This window comes from Erythrolamprus reginae, chromosome 1 (genome assembly GCF_031021105.1).
Source record: "Erythrolamprus reginae isolate rEryReg1 chromosome 1, rEryReg1.hap1, whole genome shotgun sequence".
Lineage (NCBI taxonomy): Eukaryota > Metazoa > Chordata > Lepidosauria > Squamata > Dipsadidae > Erythrolamprus > Erythrolamprus reginae.
The window spans coordinates 255,020,756-255,041,027 of NC_091950.1; the positions used below are offsets into that span (position 1 = coordinate 255,020,756).

A 20,272-nucleotide genomic window follows, 5' to 3' on the forward strand; every position below is an offset into this window, starting at 1 on the left:
TTGATTCAACTGACACTGAACCACAAAATCAAGCCACCATATCAGTGATAACCAAATCCTAAGTCATGCTACAACATTAAAAAGATATTTTTTAAAAAAAATCACATGAACAAGCTATCAGACATACACTATTGTTTTTCATCTCTAAAATGTTGATCTTTTGTGTAGACTAATATTATATGCAAATATACACCAACTAAACCTTCTAAACCAAGTCATTTATTCAGTAAATTAATTAGCTGCAATTTCTGAATACCAGGCAGACAGAAATAAAGTGTAACACTACATACCTTGCCTGGGAATTATTTATTTATTTTATTGTCACATTCCCATCTCAGACCAATCCCATCTAGTCAGGCTACTCTGAGCTTCCCCTACCATTTCTGATGGTCAGAGTTCTCACTTACAAATAATTCCAAAATCATTGTTTTTTTATTGTCTTATTTCAGACTATTTCCACACACACCACTTCCCCCAATGTTATAGGATAGGCAAAATAGAGTTAGGATTTGCAGCTGCCTCCTGCTGTAAGAACTTTTAAATACTACTGCTTCTAGATTTTGCGCTTGAGGCAGAAAAAAACCTAAAGGTTTGACGTTGGGATTTGCTGATTAGATCAGTTTGTTGTTATAGAAATGTCTCATACATATTAAGTATCCCAAAGCAAAAAGTTGAAGCTGTAATGTTATTATTTTTTATTGTACTGTGCCAAAAAGAATTAGAAGTTAATGCAGTAATACCTCATCTTACGAACTTTATTGGTTCCAGGACCAGGTTCGTAAGGTGAAAAGTTCGTAAGATGAAACAATGTTTCCCATAGGAATCAATGGAAAAGCCAATAATGCGTGCAAGCCGATTAGGAAAATCCAAAACATTAAGGCTTTAAAAAAAAAAAGCTGCCGGCAGACGAAGCTGAGGCGAACGGAGTGGGGGGAGGGAAACCCATGGAGATCCAGAGGGGAGAATGGGGCAGGACAGAGTGGAGAAAAACAGAGGAAACCCATGGAGATCCAGAGGGGAGAATGGGGCAGGACAGGGTGGAGAAAAACGGAGGAAACCCATGGAGATCCAGAGGGGAGAATGGGGCAGGACAGAGTGGAGAAAAATGGAGGAAACCCATGGAGATCCAGAGGGGAGAATGGGGCAGGACAGGGTGGAGAAAAACGGAGGAAACCCATGGAGATCCAGAGGGGAGAATGGGGGAGGACAGAGTGGAGAAAAACGGAGGAAACCCATGGAGATCCAGAGGGGAGAATGGGGCAGGAAAGAGTGGAGAAAAACGAAGGAAACCCATGGAGATCCAGAGGGGAGAATGGGGCAGGACAGGGTGGGAAAAAACGGGAGGAACTCAAGTCTGGAGGTGGGGCATCCCAGCGGCCGGCGGCAGGTTCGTAAGGTGAAAAAAGTTTGTAAGAAGAGGCAAAAAAATTCCGAACCCTGGGTTCGTATCTTGAAAAGTTCGTATGACGAGGGGTTCATATCATGAGGTACCACTGTACTTTTTTTCTTTTCTTCCCTTTATCTCACACTTATTTTCTCTCCCTTTTCCCTTCCCCACTATCTTTATTTTAACTTGTATTTTATATTTGAATAAATTTAATAAAGATAATAATTATAAATAGAACTTAGAAGTAAATTCAAATGAGGCTGTAGACCTCCAGTCAAGCAGAAGAAAAGATATTTGGGGGTAGGGGCAGGAGAACATCAAGTCATCTGAAGTTCTGTGTAACATACATGCAGATCCAAGCCAAATGGCCTTTGTAATTGACCAATTGACGTTTTGTCAACGTGCAAATTTTATAAGTGCCATCCAAGATTTTTTGTGTAGTAGCCAGTATGCTGATAATCATTGGAACACCCACAGCCCCTTTACACCATAATTGTATTTATTTTATATTATAAAAATTATATTATTTATGCCATACTATTTTAATTATAATTATTATTATTGAAAGGCCCTTTACACATAATTTTATTTATTTTATATTGTAAAGTTTTATATTATTTATGCCATACTCTTTCAATTATTATTATTCTAGAGCAGTCATTACAGACATGATATGCTTGCTAATACAGGTTTGTGTTAGCTACATTAATTCTCTTCTTCTAGGTGGTGGATGCCAACAAGTGCTTTGAAAAACAGTCTCCTTCTGCTCTCTCGCTCCAGCTGGCAAGTTATTACTACAGTCTACAAATCTACTCTCACTTGGCACCATGTTTCAAGGATGAATGCCACCCCCTTTACAGGGTTAGTTTATATATACTGTATATATATATATTCTATAAATACACATTAAAACTAAGCTGTAAATCCAACATCCATGTTAAATCAAAATCAGGAGTAATCTACTTATCTTAGCCAACTTAAATATTGGCCTTTTAACTTGAATCCTGTAGAAGAACAAACTCCCCAGTGTAGTTTTCCCAAAATAGATCATCATTAGACTTCAGGCTGGGCATGATTACAAATCTGGATTTTCCATATGCTTAAAACCCATATTCAGGAAGTTATTGTACATTATTGTCAGATAAGTTCTTTATTTTGCAGATGTAAGATGTAAGCAGTACAATATATAGTCAGCTCTGGAGTTCACTTTTTCAGGAAACAATGTTTAGAAATGAATATATCTAAGAGTATCAGTCGTTTCTGAGTATGAGAGCGATACATTCCAAAAATATTGCTATCCAATTTTCCACAAGGTGCTGACATTAAAACTTTCAGAATTGCTGGGCAGCATGGTCAGACTTTAATTCTAAAAGCAGTCATTTTAGCTTATTCAGACTCAGAGAGTACTAAATGAGGTAAAACTAACATGTGGATATACTATATGTTGTGGTTAGCTCTGGCCCAGCTCCTGCCCCAAGGAATGTGCAGGTAGATGTGGGGGAAGCATCCACATGCCGCAGGCCTGTTTTGCTCCCGATGGAACCTGCGGACGAAGCCTCCTCTGACCAAGGAAGTGTGAGTGACAGGGAAGAGGGGAGTTTGTCAGACAGCCCGGGAGGAGATCAATCATCTGTATCATCCTTGGATTCTGAACAAGAATTAATGACACAGCCACGCATGCGTAGAGTGATGCATAGGAGACAACAACTGAAGGATTATTACAAGAGAAAATGAGGCCACCTGTGGTTGGGTGGGGCTGCGGTAATTAGTGCTACAGATAAAAAGAACAGCATGCTGGTTTAGCCTTGTGGCAGTTTATCTGATTCATTGTTTCGTCAAGATCGTGGTTTGTGTGCTGTTCAAGATTGTGTGTGGACTCTCTGGACTTTAGAATTGGACTCAATTTCCCAGTTATTGGGTGAGCAATTGGATTGCATTTAACCTGTGCCTTGTGTGTACCAGAAAATCCCTTTGACATTTAAAAAGGGAGCTGTTCTGTTTTTCTGTTTATAAAAACTTTTGGGTTTTCCTTTTATCGTGTGGTGTGTGTCTTCCTGAACTAATTACCCTGTAATTACGGGCAGTTGAAACACGCCGGCAGAACAACTATATATATTCCAAGTGGTTCACTTGCTTACTTTTCAGAATCCTTCCATTTGTATTATCTGTCTTGGTGTGATTTAAAAAGAGGAAAAGTAAAGAAACCCAACTTAGTTCATGTAAAGAGCCGGATTTTGAAAAAAGAGTGAGAATTATACTTTTTTTTATATGGGTACAGTCCTGGCAATTGCTACAATAATGCTGATATGTAGGACTGTTCTAAAAATAGTCTGTCAAATTCAAAACTTTTGAAGTGGTGGTTCTTAAGAGGGATTTTGAGAAAAAATACTATAGTTAAAGTGAAGGATGCAGCAACTCACCCTACTTTATATCAATTGAGAAGAAAGAGACCTGTGCATTAAAACATGTATTCATTGTCAGCCTGTCTAAATCTTCAACTTCAAAAATTGGCAGGTGTAGGTGAAATGGTCATATTTTGTAGATTGATAAGCTTTTAAAATTCCAATATAATTAGAACACATTTTCTGGAATGCACTTATATGGAATGCACTTATATGGTATCAAACAAGTAAATGTTAGTTTTAGTTATTGATAACTTAAAAGAAACCTTTATCAGGTTACTGTGAAGAGCCAGCAGTAATATTTTATAAAAATAGAATGGGATGTAGTGAAATCTTATAATATATCTTAGTACTTGATGGAACTAAGTAAATGGTGGATCTTGCGCTCACTATAAAAGTGGTAAAGTCAAAGTTATATAAATCAATATTGTAAAATGCAGGAGTTTTTAATTAGGTATTTGCACTGATATTTAATTTGAACTACAATTTGTTCTGTTCGGGTCCTATGTGACCCGAAACCAAGTTTGAGTCCCCGGTAAAACATTTTCCCTGCATATCTGAAACTTGAAATTTCATGACTTTTCATCATTTCAGGGGTTCTCTCTATGAGAATTTTTTTGGGGGGGTGGGGGGCTTAGTTTTTGCTGGGCAAAAAAACTTCCTAATGTTATGTTCGGGTCACATACGACCCGGACCGAAAACACTTCATTTGAAGTGCTTATGTTTGGTCAATTTGAAAACTTTATTCACTTGGAAAGTAGTCTGAACATTTCTGCACACAATGATATGAAAATTGAAATGAAAAAAGTAAATCTTATTGGTTTATTTTGCTGATATAATGCACGCCCCCCCCCCATTTTTGTGATTTTTTTTCAATTTATGGATAGTTTTGCTTGCAAAATCCATTCTATTTTACTAAAGTTGCTGTAGGATTGGTAGCTTGAACATTTCTGAATATAAGAAAAATATAAAGGAACTGAAAAAAATGATTCTTATTGGTTTTTTAACATCAGAAATAAGGCCCCCCCCCTCGGCTGCTTGCAACCATTTTCACTTTTTATTTTTTTATGCTCCAAATCCGAAATATTCTTAAAAATCTTAGGCATTCATTTACTCAATTTAACAATGCTGATCATCAAAAAATATTTTTGGGGTGGTGGCTAATTGTTTTCTGGGCAAAAAAAAAATCATCACTTCGAGTCTGTTTCTGTTCGTATGTGACCGGACCAAAAAGAATTTTTTTAGGTACTTGAATTTGATCTTTTTGAAAACTTTTTCAACTGGAAAACTAGTTTGAACATTTATGAACATAATGATATGAAAATTGAACTGGAAAAATTGAGACTTATATTTTTATTTTGATCAAAAAGCCCCTCCCCCCATCCTTTCTGAATTTCGTGTCAATTTCTATTTTTTAGGGCTACAAATCCCTAAGGAATTTTCCCCCAAAAGGTTTGATATACTAAATTGAACATTTCTGAATATAAGAAAAATATAAATGAACTGGAAAAAATGGTTCTTATTGGTTTATTTTTGCCACAAAAGGGCCACCCCCCCCCCCTCGGCCTTGCTGTGTGCCATTATTGTCACTTTTTATACATATTTGGCTAGAAATATTTGGAATATCCTTTTGAAACAATCCTGAACATAAGAAAAATAGAAATGAACTGAAAAAAAATGATTCTTATTGGTTTATTTTTGAATATAAAACCATATTGTCTTGTACTCGAGTATAAGCCTACTCGAGTATAAGCCTATTTGAGTATAAGCATGGGGGCCCATTTATGTGCAAAATAAACCAATATGCATCAATTTTTCCAGTTCAATTTTCATATCATTATGTTCAGAAATGTTCAAGCTACCAATCCCACACCAACTTTAGTAAAATAGAATGGATTTTGCAAGCAAAACTATCCATAAATTGAAAAAAAATTCACAAAAACGGGGGGGGCGGGCATGCAATATATCCGCAAAATAAACCAATAAGATTTACTTCTTTCATTTCAATTTTCATATCATTGTGTGCAGAAATGTTCAGACTACTTTCCAAGTGAAAAAAGTTTTCAAATTGACCAAACATAAGCACTTCAAATGAAGAGTTTTCGGTCCGGGTCGTATGTGACCCGAACATAACATTACGAAGTTTTTTCGAACAGAACATGGGGGTTAAGCTCATTTCAGATCCATCCAGAAGTAAAGTCTAAATTTTATTTGAAAATAAGAGACTTGGAAATTAGCAAAAACAAATAAATTTTACTTATCCTTGAAAAATTGAACAAAATTGTACATGGAGTAGTTCCTTACAAAGAGATAAAGCTGCCTAATTTAAAACAAAACAAAGTGGAAGTTTGAAAGGAACTTCTATATTTTGATTTTTAAAAAGAAAAAGAACTCACTGATCACTTTTATTTCCTGGGAAGATTGAAAGAAATATTCAAGCTTTTTCGTCAGTTCTGAGGGTACCAGAACTCTTACATTTTAAATAAATATGTTTAAGGATTTGGTACTATAACAACTTTTCAGAGTTGGAGTGCTCAACTTAAAAAAGAATGCATTTCTTCCATGTCAATTTTGTAATTAATTGTAATTTAAGAAATACATATGGGACAAAAGTTTGCTAGTGGGGCATCTGCAAAATTTGAGAAAGTAAGGTGGGTGTTGAGATAAGGATTATTATTATTTTTGCTTGCTTATTTTCTGGCTTTTGTTTGTAAATTATTAAAAGATATGAGGGTAAGATGTTTTCTCTGCCCTGCCTCTGATGTGCCCCCATATTTTGAAGACAATTAAAAATGTCATCATAACATGATCAATTGGACAAATGTAAATCTCAGTGTGTTGTAAATTAATTCTACAGGCTGACCCCAAAGATTTAATTCAGATGGTCACAAAGCATGTTACCAACTCCAGCTATGCGGACTGGCCAGAAGAAATAGCAATTCTGATTAAACATCTTCAGTACTATAATGAACGACTCTTGGATTTCACCCAGGCTCAAATTCTTCAAGGGCTTGGCAAAGGAGTGGATGTCCAAAGGTTTACAGCAGATGGTCAATACAAGAGGGAAACCATATTAGGTTTGGCAGAGTAAGTGGTGTCTACTTTGTATATCTTTTAATCTGTCATATGTAAAATGCAGAGCAGAGTCTATATTTTCAACTGCACTTAACCAAGAGATGATTGCATTATTATTACTTATTTATTATTTCAATTTATATAGCTACCCATCTCAAATCCATGACTCTGGGTGTCTCAGAGCAATTTAAATTATATGAAAAAAAATACAGTAGCTTGTATGAAATAGTATAAAAAGCCATGTAACAACCCAGTCATTAGCTAAGGTATACCAAGAACGGCTAATAACAACCAGCAAAGCCATTGTACAAGTTTCATTTAATAGCAATAGCACTTAGGCTTTATTTATTTATTTATCTACGGAGTCTACGGAGAGGGGCGGCATACAAATTTAATAAATAAATATTCATTCATTAATTCAATTTTTTAATGCCGCCCTTCTCCTTAGACTCAGGACAGCTTACAACATGTTAGCAATAGCACTTTTTAACAGAGCCAGCATATTGCCCCAACAATCCGGGTCTCATTTTACCCACCTTGGAAGGATGGCAGGCTGAGTCAACCTTGAGCCAGTGAGAATCGAACCCCTGGCAGTGAGCGGAATTAGCTTGTAATACTGCATTTTAACCATTGCACCATCATGGCGCATTCCTGGTTCCCCAAAGCCACTGGTAAAACCAAGTCCTTAAGATCTTACAGAAAGGCAGTAGGATCAGGGTCAATTTGATCTCCAGAGATCTAAAGGGTGAGTTCCATGTCAAAATAGGCTCTCTTTCTAGGGCCTGCATGAGGGCATTATCTAATTGCCAGCATCTAGAGAATGCTTCTTGCAACAATAAAAGTAATATTACTGATACAGGGGTACCTCTACCTAAGAACTCCTCTACTTACGAACATTTTTAGATAATAACCGGGTGCTCAAGATTTTTTTGCCTCTTCTCAAGAACCATTTTCTACTTACAAACCCGAGCCTCCAAAACTGTAATCGGAAAAGGCCGGGAGAAACCTCGGTGGGGCCTCTCTAGGAATCTTCTGGGAGGAAACAGGGCCTCCACCCTCCCTGTGGTTTCCCCAATCGCACACATTGTTTGCTTTTACATTGATTCCTATGGGAAAAATTGCTTCTAACTTTTCTACTTAAGAACCTGGTCACGGAACAAATTAAGTTCGTAAGTAGAGGTACCACTGTACTATTATTGCAGATTTGTTTATTTTCATTTTAAAAATGTTGAATTATATAGTGTTTTTTTAAATGTGTAATAAAACATGTATTATTAATGCAATGCACACCACATTTTACAAAGGAGAGGACTCCAGTCTAAAAATATGGGCACGAGGAAAGATGCCATAAATCTAATAAAATCAAATAACTAAATAATAAATAAATGTATTGGTATTTTTTTCCCTATTTATTCCTTTTATTTACGGTTGAATGAATATTTTATTTATGATGAGGATCAGGAGAAGGTTGCCTATATTAGGAAAAGGTTCACTGTACTTAAGTTCGCTGTTATATTAAATCCTGAACATGAACAATCCTGTGAATGCTTAATGTATCATCTCTAAGCACGTGCCATGCAGATCATCACCACAGGATAACCATAAGTGACATGGTGTTCATTATTTCCACATATATTTTGCTTTTCATTGTATCACTTTCACTAGTTAAAGTAGATTAAAACACAAATCCCAGCGACCAGTTAGGTCCCACAGAGTGGGCCTTCTCCGGGTCCCGTCAACTAAACAATGTCGTTTGGCGGGGCCCAGGGGAAGAGCCTTCTCTGTGGCGGCCCCAGCCCTCTGGAACCAAGTCCCCCCGGAGATTAGAATTGCCCCCACCCTCCTCGCCTTTCGTAAGCTCTTTAAAACCCACCTCTGTCATCAGGCATGGGGGGACTGAGATATTCTTTCCCTCTAGGCCTTTACAATTTATGCATGGTATGTTTATTTGTATGTATGTTTGGTTTTATAATAAGGGTTTTTTAGTTGTTTTAGTATTGGATTTACATGCTGTTTTTTATTATTGTTGTTAGCCGCCCCGAGTCTACGGAGAGAGGGGGCATACAAATCCAATAAATAAATAAATTACCAAACCATATGTTAGGAAGACTTTGTGGCAACCATACTGACAGCCCCTGTTGGCTTGTCCATGATCAAAAGTGCCTGCCCTAATTCAGAGGTTTCCACCTGTGACCCCTAGCAGCTTGCCTATGGTCAGAAGCACCTGCCTATAGTACCCTCCCATCGAACCATGGCACTTGTGTAGTTCCCATGCTCCTTGTCTGGGGCTACTGCCTCCTGCTTAATGACCCTACAAAGTCCTGAAGTTATAATAGCAATCTGGACTTCTGGGATTGCTGTTGTTATGCAATATACACATGTGATATTGCATTTTGTATTTGCATCTCTTAGTAATGGAAATTTTGGTCCCAATTGCCATTGCAACCGAAAGATTGGAGAGATAGAGAAATGCAGCTGCTTTGATTGAATCTCTGACTGATGTTTCTGAGACTTGATAATAAAAGGTCCTTGAGTATGAACCTTACGAAATTATTTATCTTACTTGTCTCTAAGTACGGTATCAAGAGCACATCAAGGAACCTTCACATTGCCTTCAAAGGAATGTGGATTGATCCTGCTGGTCCATACTTACAGATACTTGTGAGAATGTAAATTCACCGTTCATAAAAGACCTTCCTTGGTTTCAACTTTCATTAGCAAAATATGCAGCTCTTGGACCTCATAGTAATTCCCCAAATGCTTTGCTACAAGTTATATATGCCTCTGTATGATATTCAACTTGCCCAAATAAATTTACAGTTGGATTGCCTTTTCAGAGTCTTTGTCAAATTTTATATATATTTTTATATTCCTCAGCTTTTTTTTTTTTTCTGTCAAAATCAAGAACAAGATAAGGATGTGAATATAAAATATTGGTTTCTACCCAAGAGAGTGGGAGACTCAGTAATCCTTACTAGTAATGCACACCGCAGCTTGAGAAGTTTTATATCTAATGAAAGCCTTTTTGCTTGACTTCAAATACATAAATAATGTTCTTGGGACCCAAACTGTGTCCTCTGCTGATTCCACATTAATAAAGAAATTACTGAAATGTGAATAATACCTTCATCTTTTTTTATTTTTTTGAAAAACCAGACTTTAGAGTGTACTCCTTTTCACTCGAGTGATATGGTTTATTATATTTTTTAGGGAAAAATAAAAGGGGATGAAAGTTTAGTTTCTGAAGAATTTGATTGCAGCAGGATGTTCCAACCTTTCCAGGCCACAGGATTTATTTATTTATTTGTTTATTAGATTTGTATGCCGCCCTTTTCCGTAGACTTGGGCGGCTCACAACATAATAAAACAATTCATAACAAATTAATAATTTACAATTTAAAATTTAAAGTAGTTAAGAAAACCCCATTTTTAAGCAGACATACCTACAAACATACCATACATAAATTATATAGGCCCAGGGGAGATATCTCAATTCCCCCATGCCTGATGACAAAGGTGGGTTTTGAGGAGTTTATGAAAGGCAAGAGGGTAGGGGCAGTTCTAATCTCTGGGGGGAGCTGGTTCCAGAGAGTCGGGGCCGCCACAGAGAAGGCTCTTCCCCTGGGGCCCGCCAAACGACATTGTTTAGTTGACGGGACCCGGAGAAGGCCGACTCTGTGGGACCTAATCGGTCGCTGGGATTCCTGCAGCATAAGGATCCTGAAACCTTTGAACATGGGACAATGCTCAAGCAGTGGAAAAATGTTTTCAACCTTTTGAAAGTTAACTTTGTTTGTTAACTTGTTTTCAAGTTAACTTTGTGGAACGTGGAGTGGGACTGCCATGGAACCATGAATAATTTGAAATACCCTGGCTTAGATCTGTGTTCTAGTTAAGCATTTTTCCAATTGATAATTTTTTACTTAATAGCTATTAAACTTTTTTCCCACATGGGTAACCAGAACACTTAAAGAAAATGTGTACAGTATAGCTCTGTCCTTGGCTCAGCGTTATAATGTCCCATTCTGGGAAGTTCATATGACACACTTGGAATTTCTCTTCAGCGACAGCGGGTAAGTATAGAAGCTCAATCTGTTTCATTTATTTTAAAGGCAAGTATCCAGAAGGTGGCAAGTATCCAGAAGGTGGTTTTTAATACGTATCGAGAACAGCATAGAAATCTAATAAATAAATAGATGCTACAAAAAGCTGTATAATATATTGAAGGACTTAATGCTAATTACATATACAGTGTTCCCTCGATTTTCGCGGGGGATGCGTTCCGAGACTGCCCGTGAAAGTTGAATTTCCGCGAAGTAGAGATGCGGAAGTAAATACACTATTTTTGGCTATGAACAGTATCACAGGCCTTCCCTTAACACTTTAAACCCCTAAACTGTAATTTCTCATTCCCTTAGCAACCATTTAGATTATTACTCACCATGTTTATTTATTAAAGTTTATTTAAAAAAATATTTATTAAAGGCGGACGAAAGTTTGGCCATGACGTATGACGTCATTGGACGGGAAAAACCATGGTATAGGGGGAAAAAACAGCAAAGTATTTTTTAATTAATATTTTTGAAAAACCGTGGTATAGCCGTTTCGCGAAGTTCGAACCCGCGAAAATCGAGGGACCACTGTAATGAGGTTCTAGAACTAGGCAAACTGTGCTCCAGGATGACTAATGGCCAGGCCTGTGATTAGAGCTCTGTAATATGGGAACAGCCAGGCAACTCATGGTGGGGTTGGAAATCTCCGCTGTAGCGGGAGTTACATGAACTTGTAACTTTTCAGTGCTGTCCTCGCCGGCAGAAACAAGGTAATGGTACAAGGGGTGGTGGTGCAGGTGGGCTGAAGCACCGGGTGTCGGCAACCTGTGACTCATTCTTCCTCCTGCTGTGGCTTCCTGTTGGCTGAATCCACCACTGTCTGGCACTCACCTCACAGTAACTCCTCGCCTGGACTGAGAAAGGGAGGGGATGGAGATTTTCTCCAAATTCCAGAGTGAGAGTGAAGCGTCCAGGACCAATAATGGCCGAAGGAGTGCCCACGAGACCCAGAGTGTACTGGAAAATCAGAATGAGAGAGAGACAGACAGACAGAGAAAGAGAGAGGGGAGAAAGAGAGAGAGAGTCAGAGAGGGAGAGATGAGAGAAAGAGAAAAGGGGGGAAAGAAAGAAGGGAAGGAGAAATGAGAGGAAGGGAGGAGAGAGAAAGGAAAAGGGAAAGAGGAGAGAGAGAGATGTCAGAGAGTGTGGAGGGGAGAGATAGAGAGGTAGAGGAGGGAGAGAGAAAGTGGGAGGAGAGGGAGAGAGAGAGAGATGTCAGAGAGAGAAGGGGATTAGAGAGAGGGAGACATAGAGGGGTGAAAGAGATAAGAGAGAGAGGAGGGAGAGAGATGAGAGAAAGAATGGGCAGAGAAAGAGATAGGGAGGGAAAGATGAGAGAGAGAGACCAAGAGAGAATGAGGGGAGAGAAATGAGGGAGAGAGGGGAGGAGAGAGAGAGACAAATGTGGGAGAGAGAAAGACAGGGGGAGAGAAAGAGAGAGGGGGAGAGAATGCCTGAAGGACCCCATCCCATCACGGGGATTCCAGGCGCTTCAGCAAGTGACGCTCTAGTTCCATATTAGTGATCCATGGGATTTAAAATTATGAATGGAGTGGTCCCTGAGATTCAAAAGGTTGGGAACCCCTGGCCTATGGTTTTGTGTGGAAATATTCAACTCCTTTTGAGATTTCTGAATGTTTGCATATTCAAGTTTCATGTGGCTTGTGTCAAAGGAAGTCTGAATAAATAGTATCTGAATACTATTCTCCAGTTTTTTCATAAACAAAATAACCCAGCATGCAATTTCAGTGTGCTAGGGCCACTTGTATGAATATTTTATTAATCATTTAAGTGTAATGTATCCTATATAAATTTCACAAACTTTGTCTGGTTTCATTGCAGTTCTTATGAGACACAGCGTAACCACATAAAATAAATGTCTGAAGACCTCCAACTTTTATTTTAAAAATGTGTTTATCAGTCCGGAGAAGTTTCCAGATCCATTTTTAAAGCTCTGGGGCTTTATAATTCCACAGTCAGAAACTTGACAAAATAACTCAAGAGCAGAGTATACAATTATCCAGAAAATCATAAAAAGCCTCAAAATAATATCCAGTGATCTATGGGCCTCTCTGCCCTGAGTCCATCATCAGAAAAGTGTGGTAAAAGTGAGATTGATAAGATAGTTACAAGACAGAAGATAGAAGACTAAGCAGAAGATTGATGCTGACATTAAGTTTGCCAAAAGGAACATGTAGCTGAACACCCAGATCTCTCTGGACAAATTTGGAAATTTTCAAGCTCCATTGCTGTTATTAGGTCTATTTTGGCGTTATCAAAACCAAACACCACTTTCTACTTTAAGACTCTCATATTCATATGGATATGGAAGTGTAATGGTTTGGGGATATTTACTGCCTTAGGACCTCAATAACTTGCCATCACTTTAAAAAAAAGCAAGAATGCTGCTTTGTATTATAGAACTCTATGAGAGAATATCTAGACATTTACCCATTATCTGCAACCATAGCAGGACCTTCTTGGGCCACGAAGCAATTTAAAATATACAAGTACATCTGCAAGAAACGAAGACAGTCAGATGAATTGCTTTTGAATAGTCAAGACAACCATTTGTCATATATAGAAATACATAATGCATTGTATATGCATTTTTTTCTTATTGTTTAATGCAGGTAGTCCTGGACTTACCACTGTAACTCAGCCTAGAATTATGGTTATATGTTGTGCCAATTGATAACTGGGTCGCTATGTGACCATGCCCAATTTTACAACTTTTTTGCTTGGTCGTTAAGTGAACCCATTTTACCCAATGGGTAATTCCCCCCCTCCCCCCCCCCAGAAATGGAAGTAAACATTGGTTTCCAGCAAAAAATCTTCCTTAATTTCAGTTAAATGACTGCGGATTGGCATAATAGTCAGAACTACAGGCTGGTTATTAAGCACCCAAAATGCAATGGGGAATTATACAGGGTTATTCAAAAAGAATGAACTGATTTCATGATGCATTGCTTCAGTTCTCAAGCTTTGTCATGTAATGAGTCAGTGACCATTTGGTCTAAGACAGTGATGGCGAACCTTTTTTCCCTCGGGTGCCGAAAGAATGTGGGTGGGTGCTATTGCACATGCATGAGTGCCCACTTCCATAATTTCAATGCCTGGGGAGGGCGAAAACATCTTCTCAACTTCTGATGGGCCCAGTAGGCTCATGTTTCGCCCTCCCCAGGCTTCAAAGGCTTCCTTGGAGCCGGGAAAGGATAAAAACACCTTCCCCCATCCCCCGGAGGTTCTCTGGAAGCCAAAAACACCCTCCCAGAGGCTCTGTGTGAGCCAAAAATCAGCTGGCTGGCACACACATGCATGATGGAGCTGAGCTAGGGCAATGGCTCGTGTGCCAGCAGATATGGCTCCGTGTGCCACCCGTGGAACCAGTGCCATAGGTTCACCATCACTGGTCTAAGACATGTAGAGAACAGAAATTTGCTTAACCTTTTCTTGAGTTTTCTGATGTGTTTTTTTTTCTGGCACATTGTTCAGAACCTTTTTTCGTTCTCTTGAAATGATTTTTTTTAAAAATTACACCTGAAAATTTAGTTACAATATGGCTTAGTTAACAATTTATCAATTTAGGCATATAGCTTGTAAAAATTGCCTTAGTGTGAGATGAGAATCCAATTAAGGAAGGGCTATTAGCATGTTTGCCATTTTGAGTTGAATACGGGAAAAATTGTTTGTTTGTTTGTTTGTTTGTTTGCTTGCTTGCTTGCTTGCTTACTTACTTACTTACTTACTTACTTACTTACTTACTTACTTACTTACTTACTTACTTACTTACTTATTTGACTTCTATGCCCCCCAATCCTGAAGGACTCATGGCGGCTTACAATAATAATATAAATACAAATATAAATAGATACAAAACAATTAAAAAAAAGTTGAACATTATCTGAGACTAAAACATAATCTAAGACCCATAAAAATGTTGAGATTAAAAAAAAACAATCATAATCATATGCACACCATTCATACAGTTGGTCATCAAAATGATGGGATAAAAGTAATTTTCAGAATTGTTGGCAAACTATAGGTTAGTAGGCCTATGTTTATCCATCCTTGCCTCTTTCTTCTTTCTACTGATATGTAAGTTACCTTTGCAATGGTACAAAGTACCATTACAGGCCAATTGACTTAAGTACTTCATTTTCAGTATCTTTAGAAAATCATTAGTTAATACATAGGTCCTATATTGTTTCATATGATTCCAGGAGAATTTTAGCTACAGCAACATGTACATGTTGCTAAGCAACCACCCAGTTTAGATAAAGAGAAGCCTGCTGAATGTTGAACAAATTTTATATCAATATAAGAAAGTCTTCTAATAACATGGACCTAGGATAAATACTTAACTGATTCACCTTTGAACAGAGGGATATGAGGCATGGAAGCAGATTGTGATTGGAAACAGATGGTACCTCTTAGAAGTACAAGTAGAAGCCTAAATGAATTAGGGTAGAAGCAAAGGAAAGCAATATTGAATATTCAGTGTACTGAATCAAAATCAAGTGAAGTACTAGTACCTCTTTAAAAAAAACCTTAGTAAGACCACATCTGGAATATTGCATTCAGCTTTGGTCACATTATTAAAAAATGTTGAGACTTTGGAAAAAGTGCAGTGAAGAGCCTCAAAGATTATTAGGGGACTTGAGACTAAAACATATGAAAAATGGTTGCAGGAATTGGTTATGGCTAGTCTAGTGAAAAGAAGGAGTAGGGGTGACATAATTGAAGGGTTCCAATATTTGAAGGGTTGCCACAGAGAGGAGGGAATCAGCTTATTTTCCAAAGCACATGAAGGCAAGACAAGAAACAATGGATGGAAATTAATTCAACCTACTACTAAGGATAAATTTCTGACAGTGAGAACGATTAATCAGTGAAACAGCTTACCTTCAAAAGGTATGGGTGCTCCATTACTTGGGGGCTTTTAAGAAGAGACGCCATAGCTACCTGTCTGAAATGGTAGAGGGTTGGACTAGAAGACCTCCAATGTCCCTTCCAACTCTGATACTTTATTCTATTCTAAACATTAAACTTCAGTGTTATTAAAAAAAAGCACACAATTTTGATTCATTTGGACAAAATACTCACCAAAGCAAGAACTTCTACTTAGATTTTCTTTCTTTCTTTCCTTCTGTTGCTTAAAATCAAAAAATTTAATAGATGCTGTCCTGTGCTATTTTCATTGTTTCTTTTTATTATTATTATTTTTCTAAGTAGCACTACAGTAGTCCCTCACTATACCGCGCTTCACCTACTGCGGCTTCACTTCATCGCGGGTTTTCAAGAAATATTAATGAGAAAAATCATTCGCGGATCTTCGCTGGTTCGCGGGTTTCTGAGGAAGTCGATTGGCAGATTTAAACAGCCCGCCGAACTCAATCGGCAGGTTTTTCAAAAAAAAATATCTAAAATTGTAAATACTGTATTTAAATACTGTATCTAAAATAAATACTGTGTGGGAAGGGTTTATAAACACTTAAAACAATGAAAACTTACCAAACAATTACAATATAAATACTTAAATAAGTACTATCAGTCGATAAATTCCCCATCGCGGATTTCACCTATCGCGGCCGGGTCTGGAACGTAACACCAGCGATAGGTGAGGGACTACTGTACTGTTCTAAATTACAAATAAAAGTTTATAATTATTAAATTATTAGAATAGAATAGAATTTTTATTGGCCAAGTGTGATTGGACACATAAGGAATTTGTCTTGGTGCATATGCTCTCAGCATACATAAAAGAAAAAGATACATTTGTCAAGAATCATGTGGTACAACACTTAATGACTGTCATAGGGGTCAAATAAGCAATGAAGAAACAATATTAATAAAAATCTTAGGATACAAGCAACAAGTTACAGTCATACAATCCTAAGAGGGAGGAAAAGGATGATAGGAATGATGAGAAAAACTAGTAGAATAGAAGTGCAGATTTAGTAAAAAGTCTGACAGTGTTGAGGGAATTATTTGTTTAGTAGAGTGATGGCGTTCGGGAAAAAAACTGTTCTTGTGTCTTGGTGTGCAGTGCTCTGTAGCGACGTTTTGAGGGTAGGAGTTGAACTAGAATTGATTATTCGAACATCATATTTAAATACTTGAATGTTTTTATTATGTCCTTCAAAAAGTTGCTGAGTTTTCATAACTGTGGATAATTGTGGCTAGACAATTTATTTGCAGATGATAGCTTAGGATTTAATCCAAAGGAGCTCTCTTTTTGAAAATCCTTTCATGCTTAATATTGATAACATCATCCAGTATTTAGCAAAACTTAAATTGATAAAATTGGTGGTTTCATTTAATACATTTTCCTTTGCTCTCCATGCAGTTTGTCCACAGCTGAAATAGAAGACCGGGCAAAAAGTCTTGGCCTATTTGAGACTCTGAAAACTGTTCCCAAAGCCTTTCATGAGCATATGACCAAATATGTATATCCTATCATTGAAGGAAAGGATCACCAGCGCTTACTCTACTATTTCACACTTCTTGAGAACTGTGCTTGCTCTGAATTTGTGAAAGATGCCATCAAACTTGAAACTCACATACGACTATTGAAAAAATTCAAGGCGGTTGCACCAGGTACAAGTTGTTAACATACAGAACTACGTAATAAAGCTGGATGCCTTTAAAGATTAGGCTGCAGTTCAGCACTTGCTTGATGAATTTAATCTGTGTAGTTGCTTGTTTCTGCCTGTGATTAGAAAGAAAGCTGCATATGAAGATCAATTAATTGGGTAATTAGTATGTTTTTATAGGCTGGTGATTGATACTTACTAATTGATATAAAGGCATGTTTTTGTCATGGCCTTGTGCTTTATAGTGATGACTTCTTGCAGATAAGCGCAGACACAGATATTCATTGTCAGGGAGGGAGAGAGAGAGAGAGATGATTGACTACCTTGATAGAATAGATAATGGAGGAAAATGGGAAATGCACAAGATTGTTGTATTTCTTTTAACAGTCTAGGTCTTCCTATGGGGGGAGGGTCATTGGCTTACATTCATGGCAATAGTGTTGATTCATATAAGAATAGAATAGAATAACAATAGAATATAACAGAACAGAGTTTGAAGGGACCTTGGAGATCTTCTAGTCCAGGGGTAGGCAAAGTTGGCTCTTCTATGACATGTGGACTTCATCTCCCAGAAATCCTGAGCCAATGTTGCTAGTTCAGGAATTCTGGGAGTTGAAGTCCACATGTCATAGAAGAGCTTACTTTGCCTACCCCTGTTCTAGTCCAACCCCCTGCTTAAGCAGGAAACCCTATAAACCCTCTCTGTAAAAGCACCATGAAGCGGTATATAAGTCTAAGTGCTATTGCTATCCCTGGAAAAATGGGCAACACCTAAGAATGGTGCACAACTGATGTCATGAAGTAGTTTTAATGAAGTTTTGGTCCTGTTCCCGTGCTTGCTCCAAGTTCTAGCCAAAAGTTACAAAAATAGACTGAAGCTCTGGTCATTTTTATTCAGGATTCTCCCACGGGATTTATTTCTAAATAAACCTGTCTAGGAATATGCCATTTAAGAGAGATTAATTAGAACAGAATTCACCCACATCTATGCCATTGATAAACTCCTCCATCCAGAGGTGTTTCAGACACAAACTTTAGTACAGGTGAAAATGCTTTTTGGTGCCCTTTTAACATACTGATAGCTGGTAAGAATGACATCATGTGTAATTTTGATCTAGGAGTAGTAGGAAGAATGGCATATTTATATCTCTTTATCCTACTCTAACAATTTTAAAGCTCATGAGTTGGGAAGTTAAATGAGTCTCCTCTTTGAGACTTTGATGTGCCTCCCTCCTTTTCTCTGCCTAGGTGTTTCTCTCTTAAAACATTGCATAATATCATCATTATTATTATTATTATTATTATTATTATTATTATTATTATTATGTCAATACAACACAGCAAACGAGATCACTATGCTGGATTTCGTATTTCATTACCAGTCGGGCGCTTCCCAAGCACCTAGGACTGCGTGATGTAGCGGCGAATTATGTTTGCCGATCCCAGTAAAGCGGCCTTTTGCAATTGACAGATGGAGATTTTGTCAATTCCGATGGTTTTTAAATGTCCGCTGAGATCCTTTGGCCAGCGTGCCAAGTACCACTGGGATCACTTTCACGGGCTTATGCCAGAGTCGTTGCAGCTCGATTTTTAGATCTTCATATTTCACTAATTTCTCTGCTGCTTCTGCTCAATTCTGCTGTCCCCTGGGATTGCGATATCGATGATCCATACTTTCTTTTTCTCCACAATCTGGTGTGTTATGCTTCAGAATTCGGTCAGTTTGAAGTCGGAAGTCCCACAGTAGTTTTGCTTGCTCATTTTCGACCACTTTTTCGGGCTTATGATCCCTATTATTATTATTATTATTATTATTATTATTATTATTATTATTATTATTATTTATTAGACTTGTATGCCGCCCTTCTCCGAGGACTCAGGGCGGCTATAACATAATATTCCATGCCCTAAATTGGAGGAAAGTGTTTACTGTAATATGATGGAAATTATGCACTGGTAATAGGATCCCAATACCCATAAATCAAGCTTTGCATCTTATTTCAATTTCTACATAGTTGATCCATAAGGACTGCTGCTTATATTTTTTCTGCTGGCAGGTCTTAATTATAAAAAACTAACAGAAGAAAATGCAGATCCTCTGGAAGCTTTGGATCCTATCCTCACAAGTCAAAATATTCTGCCGATTTCTAAGCTTGCTCCTAAAATCCCAGGAAAAGATGGAGGGTTACTTTCTCCTAGCTCTGTCTATGCTGCCTTGATTAAAAAAATGTTCTGGAACGGGGATTCCCATCTGATTAAAAGGATTCCAGAAACCCCACCAGAATGGCTTCATTCTTATGACATTTGTGCCAAATACTTTGATAGACTTTACCCAGAAGACATTATCAATTTTCTAGATGAAATTACGTTTTCTTCAAAGGCTGTCACCAAAGTAAGTATTATTTTATAACAGCATTATATGTATGGCTTCCTTTTATTAGTGTAGACTTTGACCTAAATTAGATACACAAATTTAACAAAATTTAACCAAATATGTTTTTAGTGTAGTTTTCATGGGGGCAATGCAAAATGCAATATATTTTTTCTAGATGAATTATGTTTGAGATCCTTTTAGATATTACACTTCTCAGTTTTGGAGAGACTGAGTTACCATTCTTTCAGAGAAAATATAGGAAATGCAACATACATAAAGATGATTATCTATATGCAGTACACCTCTCTACAATACTTGGAAATACT

At 37.6% G+C, this 20,272-nt stretch overlaps 1 protein-coding gene across 1 annotated transcript in view; it reads left to right on the plus strand.

Moving 5' to 3' along the window:
- Positions 1-20,272, plus strand: part of NBAS (NBAS subunit of NRZ tethering complex) — a 194,249-nt gene that overhangs the window by 125,518 nt on the left and 48,459 nt on the right. Inside the window, exons 40-44 of the mRNA XM_070732857.1 lie at positions 2,111-2,248; positions 6,647-6,876; positions 10,827-10,937; positions 17,326-17,576; positions 19,630-19,964. Of these exons, the coding sequence (XP_070588958.1) occupies positions 2,111-2,248; positions 6,647-6,876; positions 10,827-10,937; positions 17,326-17,576; positions 19,630-19,964 (1,065 nt within the window). The remainder of the gene's footprint in view (positions 1-2,110; positions 2,249-6,646; positions 6,877-10,826; positions 10,938-17,325; positions 17,577-19,629; positions 19,965-20,272) is intronic.